At 43.9% G+C, this 21,759-nt stretch overlaps 1 protein-coding gene across 3 annotated transcripts in view; it reads left to right on the top strand.

The window, feature by feature from the left end:
• pag1 (phosphoprotein membrane anchor with glycosphingolipid microdomains 1) overlaps positions 1 to 21,759 on the top strand; it is a 46,635-nt gene that overhangs the window by 13,668 nt on the left and 11,208 nt on the right. For 2 of the 3 annotated variants that reach the window (XM_029443932.1, XM_029443933.1), the window contains exons 2-4: positions 2,938 to 2,999; positions 18,407 to 18,638; positions 19,575 to 19,632. In XM_029443932.1, the coding sequence (XP_029299792.1) occupies positions 18,451 to 18,638; positions 19,575 to 19,632 (246 nt within the window). In that variant the 5' untranslated portion in view covers positions 2,938 to 2,999; positions 18,407 to 18,450. Of the gene's footprint in view, positions 1 to 2,937; positions 3,000 to 16,818; positions 16,855 to 18,406; positions 18,639 to 19,574; positions 19,633 to 21,759 lie in introns of all 3 variants that reach the window. The other variant, XM_029443931.1, reaches the window with a different exon arrangement.

Genomic DNA, 21,759 nt, shown 5'->3' with positions numbered 1-21,759 from the left:
TTGTACGCCGCCTGAAACACTGCGTCCTCTTTTTTTGGAGCTCTCCCCGAATATTGGGGTGTGGTCCATGCATTGATTTGGGCGTCACACTCCTCAACGCGGTGACAGAAGGGTATCCCTACTTTGTTGCACTTCATGCTCTGTCTTTTTGGCTATTGTTTGTCGATTGGCCCTCGACAGTCTTTCTGAATTGTTAGCTGGTGATGAATTGCATGGATAGTGTAACGGCATCGATTTCTCTTTTTCTCAATGCGAGGTAGCATATCGACTGTCTCAGTAACTCAATCACTGGGATAATAGCGCAGGGGAAGGAGTGTTTGTGCTCGACATTGTGTGTCATTCAGTCCTTTTTTGATTGTTTGCAGGTTAGGGCTGCACAATATTGGAAACATGGCGATATTATTGTTTTCTGTAATGTGAAAGACGCAGGAACCTTCATCAGACACAGAAATACCTGTTTTTGGTCAACATCATTCTTTCTGCAGCCAACATATTTCTATTCAATTGATGTTGAGTTTCTTTTAAATCTTCCTTTTTGGTCTTTTTCTCCTTTTTCTTTCTTCATTTTCAGGTTGTACTCGACGACTGGCGGGCCTGCTTTGGTTGTTTTGATAAATTGATCAAGAATGAATGTGATTGGTGGTGTTGCTGTGCATGCAGAGCCTGCATGTCACTCACTAGCAACACACTCTGTGTATCCAAATTGTGTTATATCAGACAGACTAATTTAGTAGATAAGCCATGCAAGTTTCCCTGTCTCTGTCTCTGTGTGCACATCTGATAGCTCTACACTATCAGCCTCTTGGCAACAAGCAAATGGAGAACCACCAAGTTCTGCTCTATCTGTGCATCGTCAAGGACCTGTCGCCCTGGGTTACAGGGTTGCTAGAGGATGCATTGACAGACTGGCATCACTAAAGTGCCAGCTTGGCATGAGGATGCTCTGTATCCTGATTTCCTGCTCTTTTTGTTCCTCCTCAGCATCCTCCTCCCCTACCTGAAGAAGCCTGTGAATTCATTGTACCTTTTATGAATGTATGGGAAGAGATTTATACAAACAAGTCTAATACCAAACGATTTGGGGATTAAGAAGTGCTTCTGAATATTTGTCTGTTAATAAAACTGCTGCATAAACAGGGTGTGTTCTGTCCTCGCAAACAGGAAGCAAGCGCGCTGTTTCATCTTCCTCCAGTCCAAACAAACGCAGTGATTTTTAATCCGTCACAATTAGTCGATCGAACATTATGAGTGTTTGTTTCGTCAAGGTGCTGAACGCTTGTTTGCACTCAAGTCGATTGAATCCTTTTAATAGATTCATTATGAGTTTATTATTTATATTGCATAAAGTGTGTGTGTGTGTGTGTGTGTGTGTGTGTGTGTGTGTGTGTGTGTGTGTGTGTGTGTGTGTGTGTGTGTGTGTGTGTGTGTGTGTAAGAGAGAGAGGAAAGGAGTGGAGGTTTGAGGCGCCAACAAAGAGGATGTGTCTGGCAGCTGTGTCATTTCGCAGAGTAAAGGATTATGGGAGAATTACAATGAATGCGCGGGAGGACCCCCCCCCCCCACACACACACACACACACACACACACACAACTTTCCTTCTACATTTTGTGTGTGTGTTAAAGAGTGAGTGAGTCTCTGTTTACTGTATGTACATCGCTCAGTTCCTGCCAGTGACTCGTTTCCGTGGTATTCACAGCAGCTGGCACTGCTTTAGTCACAGTCTACCTACAACTTCCTGCAAATGCACACACTGACATGAAGTCATATCATAACAAATGAATGCAGAAAACAAACTCTGAATAATGTTTTCCCCCACGATGAATAGGATAGGAGCCATTCCTCAGCTGAGCTCTTCAAAGAAGGGTGACAGTAGGGTTTCATATATTATTTACTTTACGTAAGCCTGCCAGATGTTGTTCCTCTTCTGTAAGTGACAGCTTATGAAGGGTGAACAGAGGTTTCAGGCCTATAATAACTAAGGTTACTGTACAACTGTTAGTAGATATTGACATTGACTTCTAACCGTCACAACCATCCAGTCTGCTCTTTTCCATCTGAGTGACAACGTGAGTGCAGCATATTAGTTGTTGCATTAACTTGTCACAAGGCCAAACACACACCCCAGACACACTCCAGTGAAGTACAAAGCCACCCAGTCATCAGGGATAATCGACGTGTAGTGCGTCTGTGTTTTCTTTGAGTGAATGTGTCATCTCTCATGCACTCTTACGCCACACTTCAAGGTTGTTTTACATCCAGCGAGGCGTCCCTGAGTGCCTCTGAGGGCGCCGTTATGCATTGTCATTTTTACAGCCTATTATTGCTTTAGTGCGACACGGCCCGCAGAGTGATAACGAGACCCGGGGAGGGTGTCCGACCTCCGAACATCGGGAGGGAGGGATGTTAACAAGCATTTGTCGATCACTGGGTGTTTGGCATATAGCACACTCTCTCTGGCACAGATGTATGATTACACGCTCTCACACGCTAGCGTGAGTCTGTTGGGGATGGACAAAGTAATGGATGTCTGTTGGGCTACAAAAAACTTAATTATTTAATATCTACTTTTTGGATGAATAATTTAGTGCATGTGTGGTTAAAACGAATGACAGATGTTCACCATAAGTCATCAAAGCCAAAAGTGACGCCTTAGAATAACATATTTTGTCTGACAGTTAAGTGCTAATCAATAAATAATGATATTAAACATAGTAAAGCAAATCCTCACAATACATGGAGTAGTTGGCATGTTTAATACAATGACGTGAAAAGTAATCCGTACGAGTTTCATGCGCCCAACGAGCATCATGTTTCATGTTACGGGCTGCAATAACAAAAAAAAGTCATTATTGCGCAATCTGCTGGGTATTTTCTTAATCAAATGATTAATTGTTGTTGATTCATTGATAATAAATATTCTTATTGTGTTTTCCCAGATTTCGAGGGGGACAGCTTCCAAGTTTCTGGTCTTGTCCGATCAACAGTCCAGAACGCAAAGGTATTTAATCTACTATCATGAAAGACCATGAAAAACAGCACAAACCTGCACTTCAATCAGGAGAGACTTATTTCTGAGTGAAGCAAAACGTATTGACACGCACACAAGATGATGGGAACTGTGAAGAGTCTTTGTCGATCCCATCGGGATTTCATATATTTTAGGGGCAGGTGAAGCTGTGAGTAGAATAGGAACAGCTGATGGCAGCAGAGAGGAGAACAGATTTAAAGTTTGACTGCAGCACCATGATTGGCAGTTGGACTGAAAGAGTGGACGCCCATAATCGGCCGATTTGGTAGCAGCTGCAGGAGTGAGTGGAAGAATTGAGAATGAATGAAGCATAGAAGTAGTCTTCCTAATTAAACTTACTTTGAGAAGCTGGAACCAGTGAATCTTTGGCATTTATGCTTAAACAAAGAAAATGAAGTGGAAATTCTGACTGCTGATTAGTCAGTCAACTAATCGACCAATCGTTTCAGCTCTATGTGTAACTGTATTACGTACGTGTACAGCACTTCAGCTGGGGATATGATCGCCTGCAAGCACCAACTCCCTCTTCAAATATTTCTCTTCACTCTTTGCTGTCAAAACTATCCAAAATATAATGCCATAAAAACTGTGGCGGAAAGTGTCACCGTGTCACAATGGTGATCTGGCCAAGAAGGCAGCAAAGGCATACAAACAATAAAATCCAAAACAATTCACACAAAAGGTACAGAGTAAAAACTAATGTGCAAGAGGAAACACAAACAGACAAATGTATTTGTTTAAAACTGTCCAGAGAGATGAGGAATCTAGTGTGTGTCATTCCTGCAGGTCATTCCAAGACCAAGGGGCCAAAATGAAATAGACTCCTTTTTCCAGTCTCAGTCCGCACATGTGGCACTTTTAAGACGAGCCAATTATTGGATCCAAGATTGTAGATATTTTGTACAAAAACAAAATCGATCCCGCTGTCATTTTAGTACCATGAAGCTGCTTTCAAGTACTGAAGGACTATAATCCTGGCCGCACTGTCAGCAGTTCCTCTTTACGGGTCAGTGCACTAATGAACACCATGTGTGTGGCGGGTTTGAGTCCAGGTTATAACATATGTCCCGTATCACACCTTTTCCAAATATCCTGTCCTTGCTGTGTGATGCTCCACTCAACACATCCCAGGATCATGGAGCTCATTATTGAGTCATCATGTGGATCATGGATCAAGTATTCTTAGAACAACACTCCGAGGTGAAATAAGAAGCGCCTCTTTGTTCAGTTAGGTCTGTACGTGTGTCTAACGTCAGCTGGAGAGTTCAGGTCAATAACTTATACAAGAGTTACAAGTTGCAGATCATTTTCCTCAGGGGGCTGAATTGAGTCTCGCAGCAGCTTGTCGTGCTTGAGCAGTCGATTCACGTCTTCTTCTTCTTCACTTCCACTCTGTCTCTCTGTCATTTCCTGAAGAAAACTTAGAGGAAGAGGTGAGGGCTTTTTGGACTAACTCCAAACAGCTGTTACAACTTTCTTTACCTTAACGAATCTTCACATGAAAGGGCTCTCAGCGTGACTCTTTTTCTTGTGCTCTTGCTTTCTGGCTGATTTTAATGGCCCTTATGACCATACAGTGAAAGATAAACCCATTTTAACATCCATAAAGTGTATTGTTTTATCACATCAACTCTCCTCTCTTCTTTTAATTAAGGAAGTTAGGGGATCAATGGGGAAGGTGCTTTTGAAGATAAGACACGATTGTTAGGAATGATGACATGAACCCTCTAGTGATACAAAGTTTTATTTTAGATTCCTGAGAAAGCCATCTTTATTTCCACCTTAAGGTTAAAACTAAACTTTACTTTTCCTGCTAAACACAAAAAAACTGTGATCTTTTATGGCTTTTATATTTTCTCAGATCCGTTTATTTTGTCCTCTTCACCTGTGAGGCTTTTCAAAAACAAATGTGTCAGCCTCTTTATGGCCAATTTTTGTAAACAAAACACACTGTAAATGTGGAGCTGAGATGAACACCGTTTTTCTTTCCCTCCCTGCTAAAAAAAGATTCTCCAACTTCAAACAATGGGAATCCACCCTTTCAAAGGCAGAACATTTCAAACTCCAAGGGGCTTTTATTTGTGGAAGTGGCGGCTAGTTTAGCCACAGGAACATGGGGTGCAACCAGCTGTTTATTAGTGGCCTGTCAGCAGAACAATAGCTGTGGTGGCTAGCCACATGCAAGCGGAAGGCTAACTCTGCAAAGCTAAGCAGCGAGGCTAACCACAGGAGAAGAAGACCAGAAGAAGCCAAAACACAGGAAATTAGCTTTTGTTTACTTTCGCTTGTCTAGACTTGCTCCTTCTAATTAAGTGCAAAGAGCCCCCTTGAGGATTTCTGATCTCTAAGGGATGAGCCTTCAAGGTTATCGCTGGGTGTTTCACCGTTTGTGCTGCTTCGCAAATGAGGCAGTGTTTGACCCATTTGTGGCCCCCAGGACTGAACGCTGCGGCGTTAGCCATACAGTAATCCCCCAGCGACCCAGAAAGTCATTTCTAGAGCAGCTGGTTATGTGGGCCAGAGGCCTAATAACAAAACAATGGCCTCATATGGCTGAGAAAGTGTTAAACATAGCAGGGATTTAGCAACTTAGTGTACATTATTAAAAGCACCATGTAAAATTCATGCCACTGACCACCACACTACTCCAAAGTTTCGCGCTGCTACAAGTGATGATAGTTGTCGAAAAGCAGGTGCAGTGGATCTAGGGTTTGTGACACACACACACACACACACTCAGGATTGTAGAAATTGCGGTGTGTGTGACCCAGAGGGTATTATTAACTGGAGAAGGGCTGATGTCACTTATCCGAGCCATGCATAGGATTAGAATGAAGAGTGTGTGTGTGTGTGTGTGTGTGTGTGTTTGCGCGTGTGTATGTGTATGCGCGTGCAACCCGTATTACTGAGGTGAGGGATAATGACAATAATACTGTCTGACTTTTTCATAAAATTTTACTACACCCGGTTTAGCTTTAAACACTAATGTCTCCAGGAAGGCTGCAGCTGCATCATTTTACCCAGAATTTTGTACGTTTTTTTTATACACAGGATGTTTAGTACAAAACATAAGGTTGAAGGTTGACAGATTTCCCAGCATGCAGCTGCATTCCTGTAGCCTCTCATGGGGCTTTTTGGAGGACGGTGCGAGGACAGAGGGGGTAAACCAAGAGGACAATCCCAACAAACTGCACTGTTCTCTGGGGCATCGTTTTTCAGATGAGGCCGTGAGACGACGGCCTCTGATGGAGCACACATGAAGTGTGTGTGTGTGTGTGTGTGTGTGTGAGAGTGGGTGGCCTGTTTACATTCCACTGATTCCTCACGGGAATCCCGCTCTTTATCCTCCGTTCCCTAGCTTATTTGCCTCGGACGCTATGTGTGTTTGTACATGTGTTTGTGTGTTTGTGTGTTTGTGTGTTTGTGTGTTGTGTGTGTGTGTGTGTGTATTTAGGATATTTTTAGATTTATCACTGGAATACAATTGGCAACAGTCCTCACACCAGAGCTTACCCCCAGAAGAACTTTGCTCCCTCACAAACAAACACATCCTGATGGACTCTTTAACCTTGAGTGGACTCCTGTTGGAGTTCAAAGTGGGAATGGAATGCGCATGTGTACGGTATGCACCTAAATGCATCATCCTGTGGCCCCCAGCTCTGCATCCTGAGAGCATAAACGATACATAAAAGTGTCCGCTGTGTGTATTTTCAAAACTCAGCCCTCCGATGGAGATTTCTAGGAAACAACTTTGTCATAGAAAGTGAGGGGATTGCACATGTCATATTTGTGCCCAAGCAGCTTAGTGACCAAATCTGCAATCTCTCTTCTGGCTCTGTTCACACGGTTAATTCCTCCTCAAGAGATGATGTCATGCTCCTTGCTGCATCAGCTGATGGTAAATTGATCCCTTATCTCCCCTTAATCTTCAGAAGCAACAATCACACAAAGTCAAGCTGGGGTTTGTGCTCTTTAAAAAAAAAAAAAAAAGATTATTGTCATTATATGTATGTTTTGTTGGATAGTAAACAGCAGAGAGAGACGCTGATAGAGAGGGTGGCACGTTACAAGATCAAGAGGTGGTTTACTTCACTCGGCATCTATTTAAATACAACATGTGCTTTTTCCTTTGATTGACTTACTCCTTTGAGAAATCCTTGCCATCTACACCGAGCAACGTCCTGTCTGCTCCGATAGCCGTGATGATTGATATGACGCTGATGGACCTTCAGGAAGTTCTTAAGTAACCGAGCCATAAAGACAAGTCATTATCACTATAACATGATGTCATATGTTGCATTACAAATTGATATCGAGAGGAAAAATCACTATCGGCAGCACTCGAGGGGTCAGAGCATGTGTGGAGTGTGTGTTGCGCAGAGTGTGTTAAGTGTCCGGGGCTTTGCTAATGGCCTAATATGAGTTTGCGGTCAGGAGCAGTGAGAGGTAATTTACGAATGTTGTAACATAATGGCTCTTGATTTTCGTGGGGCACTATGGGAAGAGTGTGTGTTGGGTTAGAGTTTGGACGTGTATGTGGGCTTGAGTGGGGGTGCGTATGCAAGCGGGTTAAGGGAAAACAAATCAAAGGCAAAGTAAATAAGTGGAGCAAGCTACAAGTCCTAAAGATGAAACGACGTATTGCGCTGTTATTGATTGTCGTTCGGTGGTCATCGGTGGTCTCCTGTGTGTGTGTGTATTCCACTACCTTTTCCTCCTCTGTGTCACTCTGTGAATAATATCAGAGTCACCTCGCTCTCCCCACATCATCCACCCGCTGTGTCAAAACGGATTTGCCTCTGGCCACATGAGCTTCCTTTAAAGTATCGTAGTGTGAAGGTGTCTCAGTTGCATTTTCCTCTCTGCTGCCGCCTGAGTGCTTTAATGTATTCTTTCACTTGGCTCACTCCTTCTTTCTCCCTCCATCGCTCTCTCACGCTGATTGTCTGACACCTGCTAATTGGTTCATCTCTATTCCCATGATTCTGTGCGCGCGTGTGTGTCCATTTCTCGGCGTATTAGTATGCCTAAACTGAGTGTGCGTGCGTAAACAGTTGTATACATGTGTGAGTGACTGACAGCAGATTTTCCGCCACCAGCAGGCATCTGTTTGCTGCTCTGTTGCACATTCAGTTGGTTCATTTGGTTTTCACCGCTCCCGTGGGACACACTGAGCCGCCCCCATTAACTGATTTGAGAATGACTGTGGCAGCCACCGAAGCTTTGTAAATAAATATTCTATCGCTTTATATATTTATTCTACATGATTTGGCCCTCTGAGTCTAAATCATGGAGATGTTGCATATAGCAAGCAGTTTTTAGAAAGGGGAAGCGATTATGCAATTGTTGTCTGGTGGTTGTGAAGAGGCATCTGCAGTGCACGTTTGGTGTCTTCACCAGCAAACAACAGGTGATAGTGTTGGTAAATAGCGGATCAAACGGCCTACTTTGTTAGCTGGAATGTACTGTGACACGCTTGCTGAGAGTTAGATGAAAAGATTGATAGTGTCTGTACGCTAAATACAAAGCTACCACCAGCAGACGGTTAGCTTAGCTTAGCACAAAGGTTATTAACAAAAGGAAATGGTTAGCCTTTAAGATGTATGAAAGTGACAAAGTCAATCTTACAGAACCTCGAAAGCTTCATGGTTAACACGTTGTATATGGTTATATCACATATCACATATGGTTGAGGTACATGTGCCGGACTATTTCTTGTCCGGGTGCAGTGATTTCCTTCAGTCACTTCCTGGCAACTTCGAGGTGGCGACAAGACTCCAGGAAGTCACTGTACCTGGCCAAGAAATATTCCAAAAACCACAACTTGGATATAATGTGTTAATTAGTGGACTACAAGTGCTAGAATCGCTGGAAGTATTTCCCAAAATGTTGAACTATTCCTTTAAAACAGGATTAAAAAAACAACAATTTGTGCACATTCTCTCCAAATATTCTGCTCGTTTTGATTCCTCCTCTCTGACCTGGAGTGCCTCGTCTTCACTGAACGCCTTTCCTACTCACCGCCATGAAATATGGAATAAGCTTCGGCTTGTGAAATGAGAAATCAAATGGAATTGTGAAAAAGGTGGAGGCAGAGCCGTATCTGCCTCGTGTAATCTTCTGGAGTTGCTCAGGCTGGAAGGATTTAAACAGAAATCTGAAGATTGCCGTCTGAAGGTTACAGTGTCTTGCAACAATCCTCTCCCGCCCGCTACCTCCTTGCTCTTACAGAGGTTGCCATGTTTGTTTGCAAACCCCCACGGTGACCGTCTACCCCACCCCCAGCTGCAAGATGTGCCCTTTGAGTCCCTGCAGGCTTCCATATTTTACCATATCTTTATGGGCTGGCCGACGTGTTGAATATGCTATGGTCTGGAGAGGGACGAAGCTCTAGAGGGACAGAGGTGAGGGAAGAGGCTTAGTGCATGGGGATGAAGAGCGAGAGATGGAGAGAGAACACACAGGACAGACGGAGACAAAGAGGAAAAAGGACAAGAGCAGAAATAGAAATTGTAGGAAAAAGAAAGACAAACAAAATAGGAGAGGAGAGGGAAGAACTGGTGGTTTATGTGAGGGGGAGAGGTACATCACCTAAACCATGTGTGTGTGTGTGTGTGTGTGTGTGTGTGTGTGTGTGTGTGTGTGTGTGTGTGTGTCTGTGTGTGTGTGTGTGTGGTGTGCGCGTGTGTGTTTAATCAATCCCAGCCAGTAGAAGTATGTGTCTGAAAAATGGCTCGCGCTGAAAGGTCAGAAGCCTCAGCCTCCTTACACTTTTTCATTCCAACCTCTCCTCAAATACACACACACACACACACACACACACACACACACACACCCATTAGAAAACCCGATTTGTGTTCCCTCTCAAACACAGCCACAATGTGTTTATAGTCCAACGTTAGAGAGGGTACAAAGGGTCCGACCCCCCGCCACTCGCCCCGTCTGGGTCGTCTAATAAACCCACCCCTGCTGTGTTTAGAGCCTTATAAAGACTGATCACATTTCCATTTCAGTTGCTCATCTGCTCACACACACACCCACACACACACACACATATGCAGACACACACCTCTATTAATTCCCCCTATTGCCCTGTGCCTTTTGTCCAAAAGGCGGGTGTCGCAGGAGGAGATAAATGAAGTGCAGCGCAGCAATTTCCCGAGCAGCGGCGATGGTGTGCAGCCTCAACAGCTCAGGGGTGTGTCTGCGAGAAAGAATTATATAGGGGTGTTAATGCATCTTTGATAGGGAAGTGTGTGTATGTTGTCACCTCTGTGGCGCATGTGTATTTGCAAGAACAAGATCATGCGTCTCCAGGCATCTGTTGCATATTATTAGCAGCTTTTAGAATGAATTACCTCACACACACACACACACACACACACACACACACACACACACACACACACACACACACACACACACACACGCAACATCCTTCATCCTATTCCATCCACCCCGGTAATCCCTTTATCTTGGCGGCTATTCAACACATAAAGGCCAGTGCCACTGAATAATGATGTGGTCGTATCTATTCCTCTTTCACTTTAATGCTAATCTTCATCTCAAGGTGACAGTGATAGAGATATTTTATGCATGCAGTCGTTCAGTGCTGGATAAGTCTGTGTGGTGTGTATCAGTTTGTAGGAGTGCATTTAATATTATTTGCTTTTAAAAGAGGAGAAAGGTCCGTTTCTTTTTAAGTTCAGTGTCAAATCAGCTGGAGATCAGGAGTCAAAATGACAAGCTGACAGACAAATGGCACGCACACAAACACACACAGACAGACAGACAGACACCCTTTGTTAGCCCACTCACTTTGCAGCCCTATCCATGCTCTTCTTCTTCAAATTCCCAGAGTTCAACAGTTCACCCCCCCCCCCCCCCCCCCCCCCTCACCAAATCAAACAAAAGTGTTTGCAGAGAAGGTCACTTATGTGACAAACACTGAAATCATTACAACAATCCATCTCTGTTTTGTTTCTTCCCCGCTCCGCACAAATCATTTACATATTGGGACGACACACCCGGCTGGTTTGTTTAATCACAGAAGATTGCTCCGCCGCACAATTAGTGAAGTTTTGTTTTAGCGTTGCATTATTAGCCGTGCGGCAACACTGTCACAAAGCTAATCAATTTGAGACAATGATATTTTGTCTGCCGGAGTGCGAGGCATACAAATGCTCTGCCAGGATGTGGAGGATTCAAAATAATGTCTTGTGTGTGTGAATTCAGTTCATTATATTTCAAATTAACATATGTCTGCTTGCTAAGCAGCAGTTTTTTGTGTCATTTGTCATATTAAAAGGGCTGTCGTGGTTTTGGGAGTTGCAGACGGTCATGTTTTCACCGATGGGTGAAGCTCTTAACACGGACGGTACTTCCCCTTTTTTTCGAGGAGCGGAGGGAGGGTGTGAAATAGAGTTGAAATTGAAAGATATATCATGTGTAAGGAAGGCGCGACTCAGCGACACTGAGAAAACTGTTCTTCACAAAAGAACGAAAAGAAGACGGAAGGAAAAACGTGGAACTGAAATTGAAAGGCTTTAAGTGTTTGTGGGTGAGAGTGAGTGTTCTTCCTCGTAGAGTGTGTCAGCGCCTCACACAGTCACACACTGTTGAGCTCAGTTGAACGAACGCTCACAGAAGTCCAAATGATTTAAATGCAAAGCAACGGCGTCGTTGCTACTACATAAAGTAGGAGAAAGAGAGAGGGGGGGGGGGGGGAAAGGGTAATTTATATCACAAATATAAGCTTTATGTTTTTAAAAGCGAGGTTACCATCCCCCTATTTGTCACAAAGTTATATTTTTACAACCAGCAGCCAGAGAAGCGAATGCCAGAGGCGATCAAGCATCAGCTGAGTTACAGCTTTGTGTGCATCCAATTTGAATACAGTACTTTATGGTTCAGTAGCGTTTCTGTGCGGAAAAACATCTGCAGGCAACCGAAGACTTTCACGGTCATCAGTGTCCTCGAAGATCCTGGAGAGGAAGACAGGAAATGTCTCCTTCCCATGGGGCCGTGTGACATTAACTGGAGGCAGATTTCACAGGCACATGTTTACACAAACCCTGCACACACACACACACACACACACACCGACCCTCTGTGGACTGTAATGGGTCTGTGAGACGGGAGGACGGGACACAGAAATGCTTCGGGAGAAGGGAGCTTCATCATATATGATCAAGACACAAGACACATGTTGCTTTGCAGCTGGGAGGGAATCGGGAGAAGAGAAGATGTGGTTGAATTCTTGAAACCAGATTTTGCCGCTTTGCCACAGGACCACCCTGCCGTACTGTAAAATGTGGTTGTGAGGAGGATATAGTTCACCTCTCTTGGTGTTTTGATTGTGGTACAATATACACACAGAGGAAAGGAAAGAGACCGAACTACCATGTGTGCAAATGTTCTTGAAGAATGAAAGATTAGATGCTTGGTTGGATCTCTTTGAATCTCTTTCAATCATGAAAGACTTCAGGAATGGAAACGTTTATCCGCTCGGGGGGAAGAAATGCTTCATATTTCATTATTATATGTCCCCTGTGGGAGATCGATATAAATGCTTGCCGCTGCTAACAGATATAGCTACTGCATCTCGCAAGAGAGAGGAGCGCAGTCCTGAGTATGGGTGAAGATATAACACACAGATCTGTAATATGAGGGAGGGAGGGAGAAATCGGGGCGCCTTGCTGAATTATGCAGTTTCAATTTCCCCATTTAGGGACGATAGATCAATTTCTCATGCTAAAACCATTAACCCTTAGGATGGGCAGCGTTACCGTGGCAACACAAATTATGTCGCTTGATCAGAGGCACCTGTTTCCATGCTCGCACGAGCTCGCAGACACACACGTACACAGGCACACACACACACACACGCACACACGCACACAGGCACAGTGATCAGTAAATTATACATACAATGTCTGCCCTCTAGTTTCACACACACACACACACACACACACACACACACACACACACACACACACACACACACACACACACACACACACACACACACACACACTCCTCACTTATGAACCAACACTTGTAGGTTTCTTTATTAGTGATGATGCGTTGGTTGGTAATGAACAGATACTGCCATGCCTCCGGATGTTTTTGTGTGCAGTATGTGCGTGTAATTGCATTGTCTCAGGCAGGGCAGGGTCCCTCTTGCACTGCAGCCTGTGGGAGCTGTATTTCATCAACCCTCCCCGGGGATGGGCGTGTGTGTGTGTGTGTGTGTGTGTGTGTGTGTGTGTGTGTGTGTGTGTGTGTGTGTGTGTGTGTGTGTGTGTGTGTGTGTGTGTGTGTGTGTGTGTGTGTGTGTGTGTGTGTCACTATGACTATGTGGGCCTATACGTGCTTTATGCTTTCCCTTCCATGTTTCCTCGTCTTTCTCTATTTTTCATCTCTTCTTTCAGAGTTGTCCTCTCTTTTCTTCGTTTCGTTTGGTTGTATTATTGTTTCTGCACATCTTGACCCCCCCCTTCTCTCTTTATCTTCCGTTCCCTCCTGTCTCTTGGCAGCAGTCCCCTATCGTTCTTCTCCCCTCCCCCATTCCTCCCACCCCCATCATCCAAATGGCCCTCCGGTCGGGACACAAGATGGTCAGTGGTGTGTCTGTTATGTGTTGCATACATGTTCGTTGTTTTTCTGGGTTTTTTGGAAATCCCCCAAAAGCCATTTCACAAGGACTATTTGTGCATTCAATGTATGTATTCATAGATTTGTTGTGAGGACGTTATTTTTCTGTTTTATTCCAAATTTGGTCCACAGAGTGTGCTACTGTTGGAAAGACCCTGCAGGGTTCTGTGTTGTTAGTGTGCATACGGTCTTTGGGTTATGCTTAGACGCTCCAGGAGTACAAAGTGTAGTGTTAGTGGTATATTTTTATGTGCATAGTGTGAAGCATGTATTTATATTTTGCTGCACTGAACGATTGAACATTTTTAATTTGCATGCATTGCTTTTGTTATGATACATCCCGGTTCATTTTCCAAAGATACGCACAAAAAGAAGCAAATGTTGTCATTGTTTGTAATAAACTTCCGTCGTCACTTTTTTCTGTCCTAACTTAATAGTTTTAGAAAGGTTACTTAGAGCTTGCTGCAGTGCGCTACACTCGCACGACTGCTTAAAGAAAGTTTCTCCTCAACAACTGGATTATTTATTATTGTGGAAATGCCTCTGGCTCTCATCTGAGGAGCTTCCTGGGGCTCATTTCTCCGCAGCCATCCAGCTGTAAACCTTCCCCGTCTGTGTGCACCCAGAGGACCCTGCAGAGGGAGGTGTCACGCAGCCACACAGGCATCCACAGAAAGTGAAGCTTTGTTCTGCCTGTGGATGTTAATCCTCTCTTTCTTTCCGCTGTCTTTCGCTGTTGTCCAACAGATGACACACACACACACACACACACACACACACACACACACACACACACACACACACACGCAGCTCTGCTTGACTGGTACGCTTCACTGCATCTCAGGTAGGGTTTCTGCCTGTAGAGCTGCAGGGCTCAGATTGGATTCCTTGGCTCCTTGGCTCTAGTTTCTTGCATGGAAGGTTATGCCTTGGTGGGGCTTGTGGTTAGTCTCTGGTCTGTGTGTTTGTGTGTGTACAGCTGGATGAGGGTAGAATTTGGATTTCTGCCTTTTTATTCCCAAAACACATTCCTTTTCAAATGGCTTTTCCAGTCAGTTATTTTCTATGGCATGAAACGGAAGACATCCACACCGATCGTCTCCCTTCCAAGACTCCTGTTTTCTTTCATCAAAGCCTGAAAGCGGCGGGAGAAAGAGAATGACAGCACAAGAGAGTGCAGTTGTAGTCCTTGGCTCGGTGTCTTGTATCACATGGCGGTGGCCTGTGAGGAGTTTTCCACAGTGAAAAAAGATTCTCAGAGCTTTTATACGTGGGGTGTTTATCAAGTTTTTAGGGATAAAGTGTGTCCTCGGTGGGGGAGAATGGATTGTTTACTCCACACATATTTTTTTACTCAGCAGGGAAATATGTGGGGAATGTTATCCAGAGCTGGATCTGTGTTTGTACTTAACAGGTTCTACATACCATCTGAGTTAAGATGATTTGTTTTAATGGGACAAAGTAGAGTTGAAGTTTTAGTCATGTCAACTTTAGGGGATTATCATTACCGCTCGCTTTTCTCATTTTTCACGTCATTATAATTTAACACAGTCTTTGCTGTGTACATGACAGTTTATATAATAAACACTAAACTTAACTCTTGATAGGGTGACACAGAAGTCTCAACACAAGGTCCAACGTGATGTTTCCAAAGCTGTTTCTAACGCTAGTGACCACACTAGGGTGCGTTTTATAACGCTAGCGTGTCTCCTCGCTTCCCTCGCTCTATTCCTCGCATCTTAGCTCGTTCGAGGATGTGAGAGATTCGAGGAAGGGACGCGAGCACTGAGGAGTCGAAGTTTCCAAATGATAAATGCTTGGTTCCGTGTCGCAGTCTTAACAACATCAGTTATTTATGACATGCTTCAAACTGTGCCACATGTGGAGGTCATATTGCCACTTGATAAAAGACTTGGGATTGTAAGATCATCCACGATGGCGGAGGGGGTAACAATTTCCAGGGTCACGGGAGGAGAGGAGACGTGAGGAAGCATAAGTTAGCATAATGAAAAGCACCCCCCCCCCATGTACGACTACCTGTTAACATGTGACCTCATTTCCATACTTAGGTCGCATGATACCAAGAAATCCATCTCCATGACAACTGAGAAACTATAGCAACAAGTTGGACCTTGTGTAATGATTTTATTTTCAAGAAGTTTGAAGTTTAGTTGCCGACCCTGAACTTTTACACCATCACCTTCATCGACCATCCGGTACGAGTGCAACGAAGGCGAAGCTAAAAACAAGTGCACCCTCAAACCACTAACACACACCTCATTGCATTCAAAAACATATCTGTGAATGTTTTTCGCTCCACCACCATAAATAGCGCTGATGGGAAGAAGGGAATGTTGCCATGGAGACACAGTGCTGTGGCAGCCGGTAATTATTCTGGTTTAAGTGCCAGCAGAGACGCACACAAGCTGGCACAAAGTGGCACATAGTGACACCTGGACATGAGCCTCTCAGATGAGACCAGATAAGAAATGTATCACACGTTAGTCATGTGAAGGGTGACTGACAATGACCTCATGACATTTTGAACACACTTGGACTCTGATTTTTAAGTCATTTCGAGCAAAATCGGGAGATCAAGGTCAAAATGTACCTGAATGTACAAATCAGGTGTAACGGCGAAGATTCAGAGGCTCGGGGAGTGCACAAGTGTGTGTGTGTGTGTGTGTGTGTGTGTGTGTGTGTGTGTCTCCGTGATGTTTAACAGTGAAGGAGAATACAGTCAATATCATGTGTTATACGATACATGTCAGACCTGGTTATTATCCTCTCAGTTACATGTGCAGACAGTCAATAATGTGGACAGTGTGTGTGTGTGTGTGTGTGTGTGTGTGTGTGTGTACACTGTACATGGCTGAAGGTGTGTTTTGTGAGAGAGTCTGAGAGTTTGCAGGCAGCCTGTTGTCCAATATTTATTTGATATGGGTATTAAAAAAACACAAACATACTCACAAGTCCCTCGCTGCGTTCCCACACACTTGCCCAGTGCACATTTATGCATACACACACACACACACACACCCACACACCCATACACACACACCCTCCAAGGATAATATTCAGCTTCCAACAAACAGTAATCCCCTCCTTCTCCTTTTTATCGGCTCTCTTCCAGGCGAGGCCGACCTGACTAATCATCCAAGGTGTGAAGGTAAGGTTGTGCTCCCCACTCACAGCGATTGCAACATGAGCCGCGGTGTACTTCTCATTCGGGCGGAAAAAAAAACCGGCATTTCAACAAAAACAGGAATTCCTCAGTGTCTGAAGAAGAAGTTAAAATTGGCTTCTGTAGCTCTGTCTGATTCGCCACAAAACTTCCTCGCTGCTAGAAGCCGAGAGGCGCTTCCAAAAATCCCACCCTCCCCAGTCGCATTAGCATAGACGAGCAGAGAGACACAATGAGGTTTTTCACCACCGGCACTAAATACACATATTCTGTACACACACACACACACACGTGTTTGGCTCATGCACACGGCAGAAAAGATGAGATGAGGGAACGCCTTGGTAGCTGAGCGTTTGCAGTGCGTGCTGTATAACCGCTATGTCCCAGGATTCCGGCCTTGGGACCTTTTGTTGCATGTCATACCTCGCCCTCTCTACAACGTCTGGCAAATTTAAAGCGAAAAATGCAACAACAAAAAAAGAAAAAATAGATGATCATATTTTTGTCGCTGTCTCTCGATCCTTGCCAGGTCTGCTGTAGCTGTCTCGTCAGCTGATCGAAAAAGAGAGCAGCTAGATAGATGCTCGCTGTCTTTCCCTGTCAATCATCCTGCATGTCACCTTTTGTCTTTGATCATCCTTTCCCTGCTGCTTCCCATTGTCTTCCTCCCATCGCTATCATAGACTGCAGTGCCAGATGTCCGCACATGCACACCACAGTGGAGCTGTGAACTCCACATTCATTTATTTTGGAGTTTTTTTTTAAGACTCAGTAGTACAAAAGCTCATCCCTGCCGCCGCCTCCCCTCAAAGTGTGTCACCAGCAACACCACACGGCCCCATAAATCACCCGTGATAACATCAGGGGTTCCATCAGCTCACTGAGACCCAACTTTTGGATGTCAGACGGAGACGTGATGAGGTTGCTTATGCTGTGCGCAGAGCCCAGACACAAGTTGTGGAGGCTATGGTGTGAGGGCCACTGCAGCAGACTGAGGCAGATCACAGTCTGCACTGCAGTCTGACTCCGCTCTGTGCTGCCACCTGCTGGCCGTGGCTGGTCATAGTATACAGTCGAGCTGCTGGTTACTGTTGGATTTGACATTATTATTAAACCTTTTGTTCTGTATCGGTGAATGTTTTGGAGACAACTGAATTAAAATAGCAGGGGTAGCTTTTACTGACAATGGTCCGATTTGACATTTTCATGTTGTCGCTCATTGCTGTTACATTACAGCGGTGGACGCATAATGCAGTTTCCCACAACGAAGCAGCTGTGCCAAAATCATGTCCATCCAGTTTGTTTGCGTGACAAATAGGACACAGTTTTCATAGTTGGACGGATTGTATCTTTCAGTTAATTGTTCTCATGCTCAATCAACAATACTGTGCTAAAACACACAGAGTCTTCCACTGCATGTTTAATCTCACGTAAGGCAATGCAATGTGGGGCTTCATAAGAATTTTGTTTGTGGGCTGCAGGAATTAAAATGACACATTTTAAGGTGTCCGTTTATATTTTTCCTGTGTTTCCCCAGCCGGTACCTGTCCGATGTCCTCTCCCCCCACAGTGTGATGCGTCATGGCTCCGGTGCTGAGTGGAGTGTGGTGGGGGCCGGAGGCGGGTGTCATCGGGTCGGGGGCGGCGGCTGCTACGGGGGTGGCGTCGTGGCTGGGCAGTGGGCAGCTGGTTCTGGTCGTCACCCTCAGCACCCTCACTGCCCTGCTGCTGGTCTCTGTGCTGCTGCTGCTGTGTGCTAGCTGCCAGGGGTGAGCACCATCGCACACACACAGACACACACAGACACACACAGACATGAACAGTACTGACCTGTATTGGTGTTGTTCTGGGAAACACTTACATATTTAGAAAATGTCTTGAAAGTCTGACTGCTTTTACATGCAGTCAACTATCGAATCAGAATCCACTTGAAAATAGCACAAATACCCAAGAGGGTATTCTTAGCTACAGTAATTATAGGTGCTGCCGCAACAATGAGGAACCGTTTCTGCTGAGTAACATTAAAGAATAGCCTCAGGGGCTTAAAGACAACAACTGTGAAGAAGTATGTGTGATGTCAAATTTAGAAGCAGAATTTTGTTGCCAAGTAGATTTTCACATTCAAGGACTTTTCCTTGGTGTATTGGTGCCTAACATAAACAAGAGGAAGAGAACATTCAATTCAAATGAAAGAAGTGTTTGTTTTGTGCAGAAATGCGCAAAATTGTACAAGGAATATGCAAAGCTACAAAAGAATATGCAATGTACAGAGATATAGTCCCAGAGATGTGGGTTAATGCATATGGAAGGATGTGAAGACATTCATGTAACGTGTAGTGTCTAAGGGAGGGGATAAGAGATCAGTGGGAGTCTCAGGCCTTGTTGATGAGGTCAGTTGCAGATGGGAAGAAACCTTTTTTGGGTCGTGAGATGTTTTTCCTGATGGACTGCAGCCCTCCTACCAGAGGGCAGTGATTCAAGCACTGTGTGTCCAGTGTGGGAGTTGTTGGAATGTAGAAATTGTAGTATTGTAAATGATGTATACCCCCAAGAGCAAAATAGTTATAAGTCCTGTTCAGCCAAGTAGGTGAACAGCAGCAGAGCTTTAATGTCCCTGAGGGCTAATTTGGCTTCCAGAAAGCCTGGTGTCCTCTGTGTTCTGTAATCATCCACTGTCTGTCCCTCATCTTGTAACCTCTTTCTAGGCAGAAGAAGGCGGTCCATGGACATCCGGCAGGAGACCATGAGAACCTCATGAACGGAGTGAGTTGGACTTCAGGGTTATTCTTGCAATAGTATTACATGCATCTACTGCAGATGTTGTAGAAATAGTTTGACATTTTGACAAATACGCCCATTCACTCTCTTGGCGAGCTATATATGACGGTACAGCTAGCAGCCGCTTAGCTTAGCATAAGGACTGGGAACAAGTGGAAACAGCTAGCCTAGCGCTGTACAAAGGTTACAGAATCTGCCTACCAACATCTCTAAAGCTCATTACTGTATTCAACACATTTCTTGTTTGTTTAATCCATAAAAAAAAAAGAAAAATGACACAATGTGGTTTCATGAGGAGTTCTGTGTTGGATTATTTCTCGGCCTGGAGTTCCAGGACAAAGACTCCAAGAAATGTCCCAAAATTCTGAACTATTCCTTCAAAGGCAACATTTTTGAAAGGAATGTTGTAGCGTCAAAAGTCTGTCACTGAGAATTATTCTCTAAGATTGCGATTAGGTTTTAAGTGTGTGGGTGTTATGTATGGGATGTAAAAAGCGGAGGAGAACAGCTGTGTGTTTTGAGTCAGCCTGCCTGTGTGTGAGGAGGATTAGTAATTATATGTGTGTGAACACTCACATTCACACACATTTGCTGTTCACACATAGTCTCTCATATATGCAAACAATTTTGTGCAACCATTTTAACAGTTGGATTCAGGGTCAGGGTTCAAAAACATCTAGGGATTCTGGGAAGTTCTAGCAGTCAATCATTGGAAAATCATAAGCATGCATACACAGCAAGATACACACACATGTGAACACACATAGAGCCCTCATTGGTACCAGCGTGTTTGAGTGACATGTCTGTAATCAGATAGTGTAACCATGGGTAAATGAGGCTGTAGATAGAGCTTTCACATTGGCTGCACGCCTGATTCACACACACACACACACACACACACACACACACACACACACACACACACACACACACACACACACACACACACACACACACACACACACTTTAAAGAGCTGTCCGCTATCATGGTAGAAACATTTCAAATAGAGCCTGATTTAAGAAATATATGAATTATCATTTAAGAAAGAGCAGACTCACACAGTGTTGCGTAATGTATTATTAATTAATAAATGTTTTGTTTATGCTTAGATTATATGTTTTGCAACAATACACCAAGGCTTGTGATTTATGATTATAAACCTTTTCTAAGATTGTTTGTTTTTCACTAAAAAGGATGTTCACTAAAAAAAAGACATGTGCTATCTGTGATGCAATACAAATATTTGTTTTATAATAAATGTAAAGTAATTCCAGTATTTGTTAGTGCCATTTTTAAAATGTATAACCATATATTGATAAATATTGGAATAATATCATCAATCGCAATCATTTAGGCCAAGATAATTCCTTTTCATATCGTCCCATGCCTAATGGAAAATTCCATCTACTTCTATTATAATATTGTAGTATGTTTTTCTTTTTCTGAAGCTAATGAAAATAAATAATTAAAATACATTTAATGAAACAATAAAACAAAATGTACAGCAATCTGAAACCTTTTCCCTTCCTATGTATACTCTACTCATAATGACACTAAGTTCTCTTGAACATCATGTCACAGATAATTATTACCAACTGCCATAACAAGTGACATCCACTTACCCTCTTATCCTGTCACTCCGTGTGTGTGTGTGTGTGTGTGTGTGTGTGTGTGTGTGTGTGTGTGTGTGTGTGTGTGTGTGTGTGTGTGTGTGTGTGTGTGTGTGTGTGTTTTTGCATTTGATGGATATCTTCTCTCTAACCCGCAATTGCTGGGTTGTCAGTTTGTTTCAGGAGGGGTCCATTTAAATGACGGACCTGATAGGTTAAATGGAGGTCTTTGTCTTTGCGAATGAGTAGATCGGCTCTCCTCGCTCACCCGCAATCATTCTGACTGTCTCCCCAGCGGCAGCCTCCGAACGCGGTGAAGGAGCTCTATCCTCCTCTGCCTCCCAAGTTCTGTTCCTTAAAACTTGTCAACTAAAAGTCTAAATATGTATTTCTTTCATTTATTTTTATATACTTTATTTTTCATTGTTTTTGCATTACGGAAAGATCACATACACACAAAAGGAAGAAGAAAAACAAACAAACATGAACATATCTGAATTG

Source organism: Cottoperca gobio, chromosome 11 (assembly GCF_900634415.1).
Source record: "Cottoperca gobio chromosome 11, fCotGob3.1, whole genome shotgun sequence".
In the NCBI taxonomy this organism is placed as follows: domain Eukaryota; kingdom Metazoa; phylum Chordata; class Actinopteri; order Perciformes; family Bovichtidae; genus Cottoperca; species Cottoperca gobio.
Note: the sequence above shows the minus strand (reverse complement) of the source record. Positions and strands in the feature narration are given on the sequence as shown.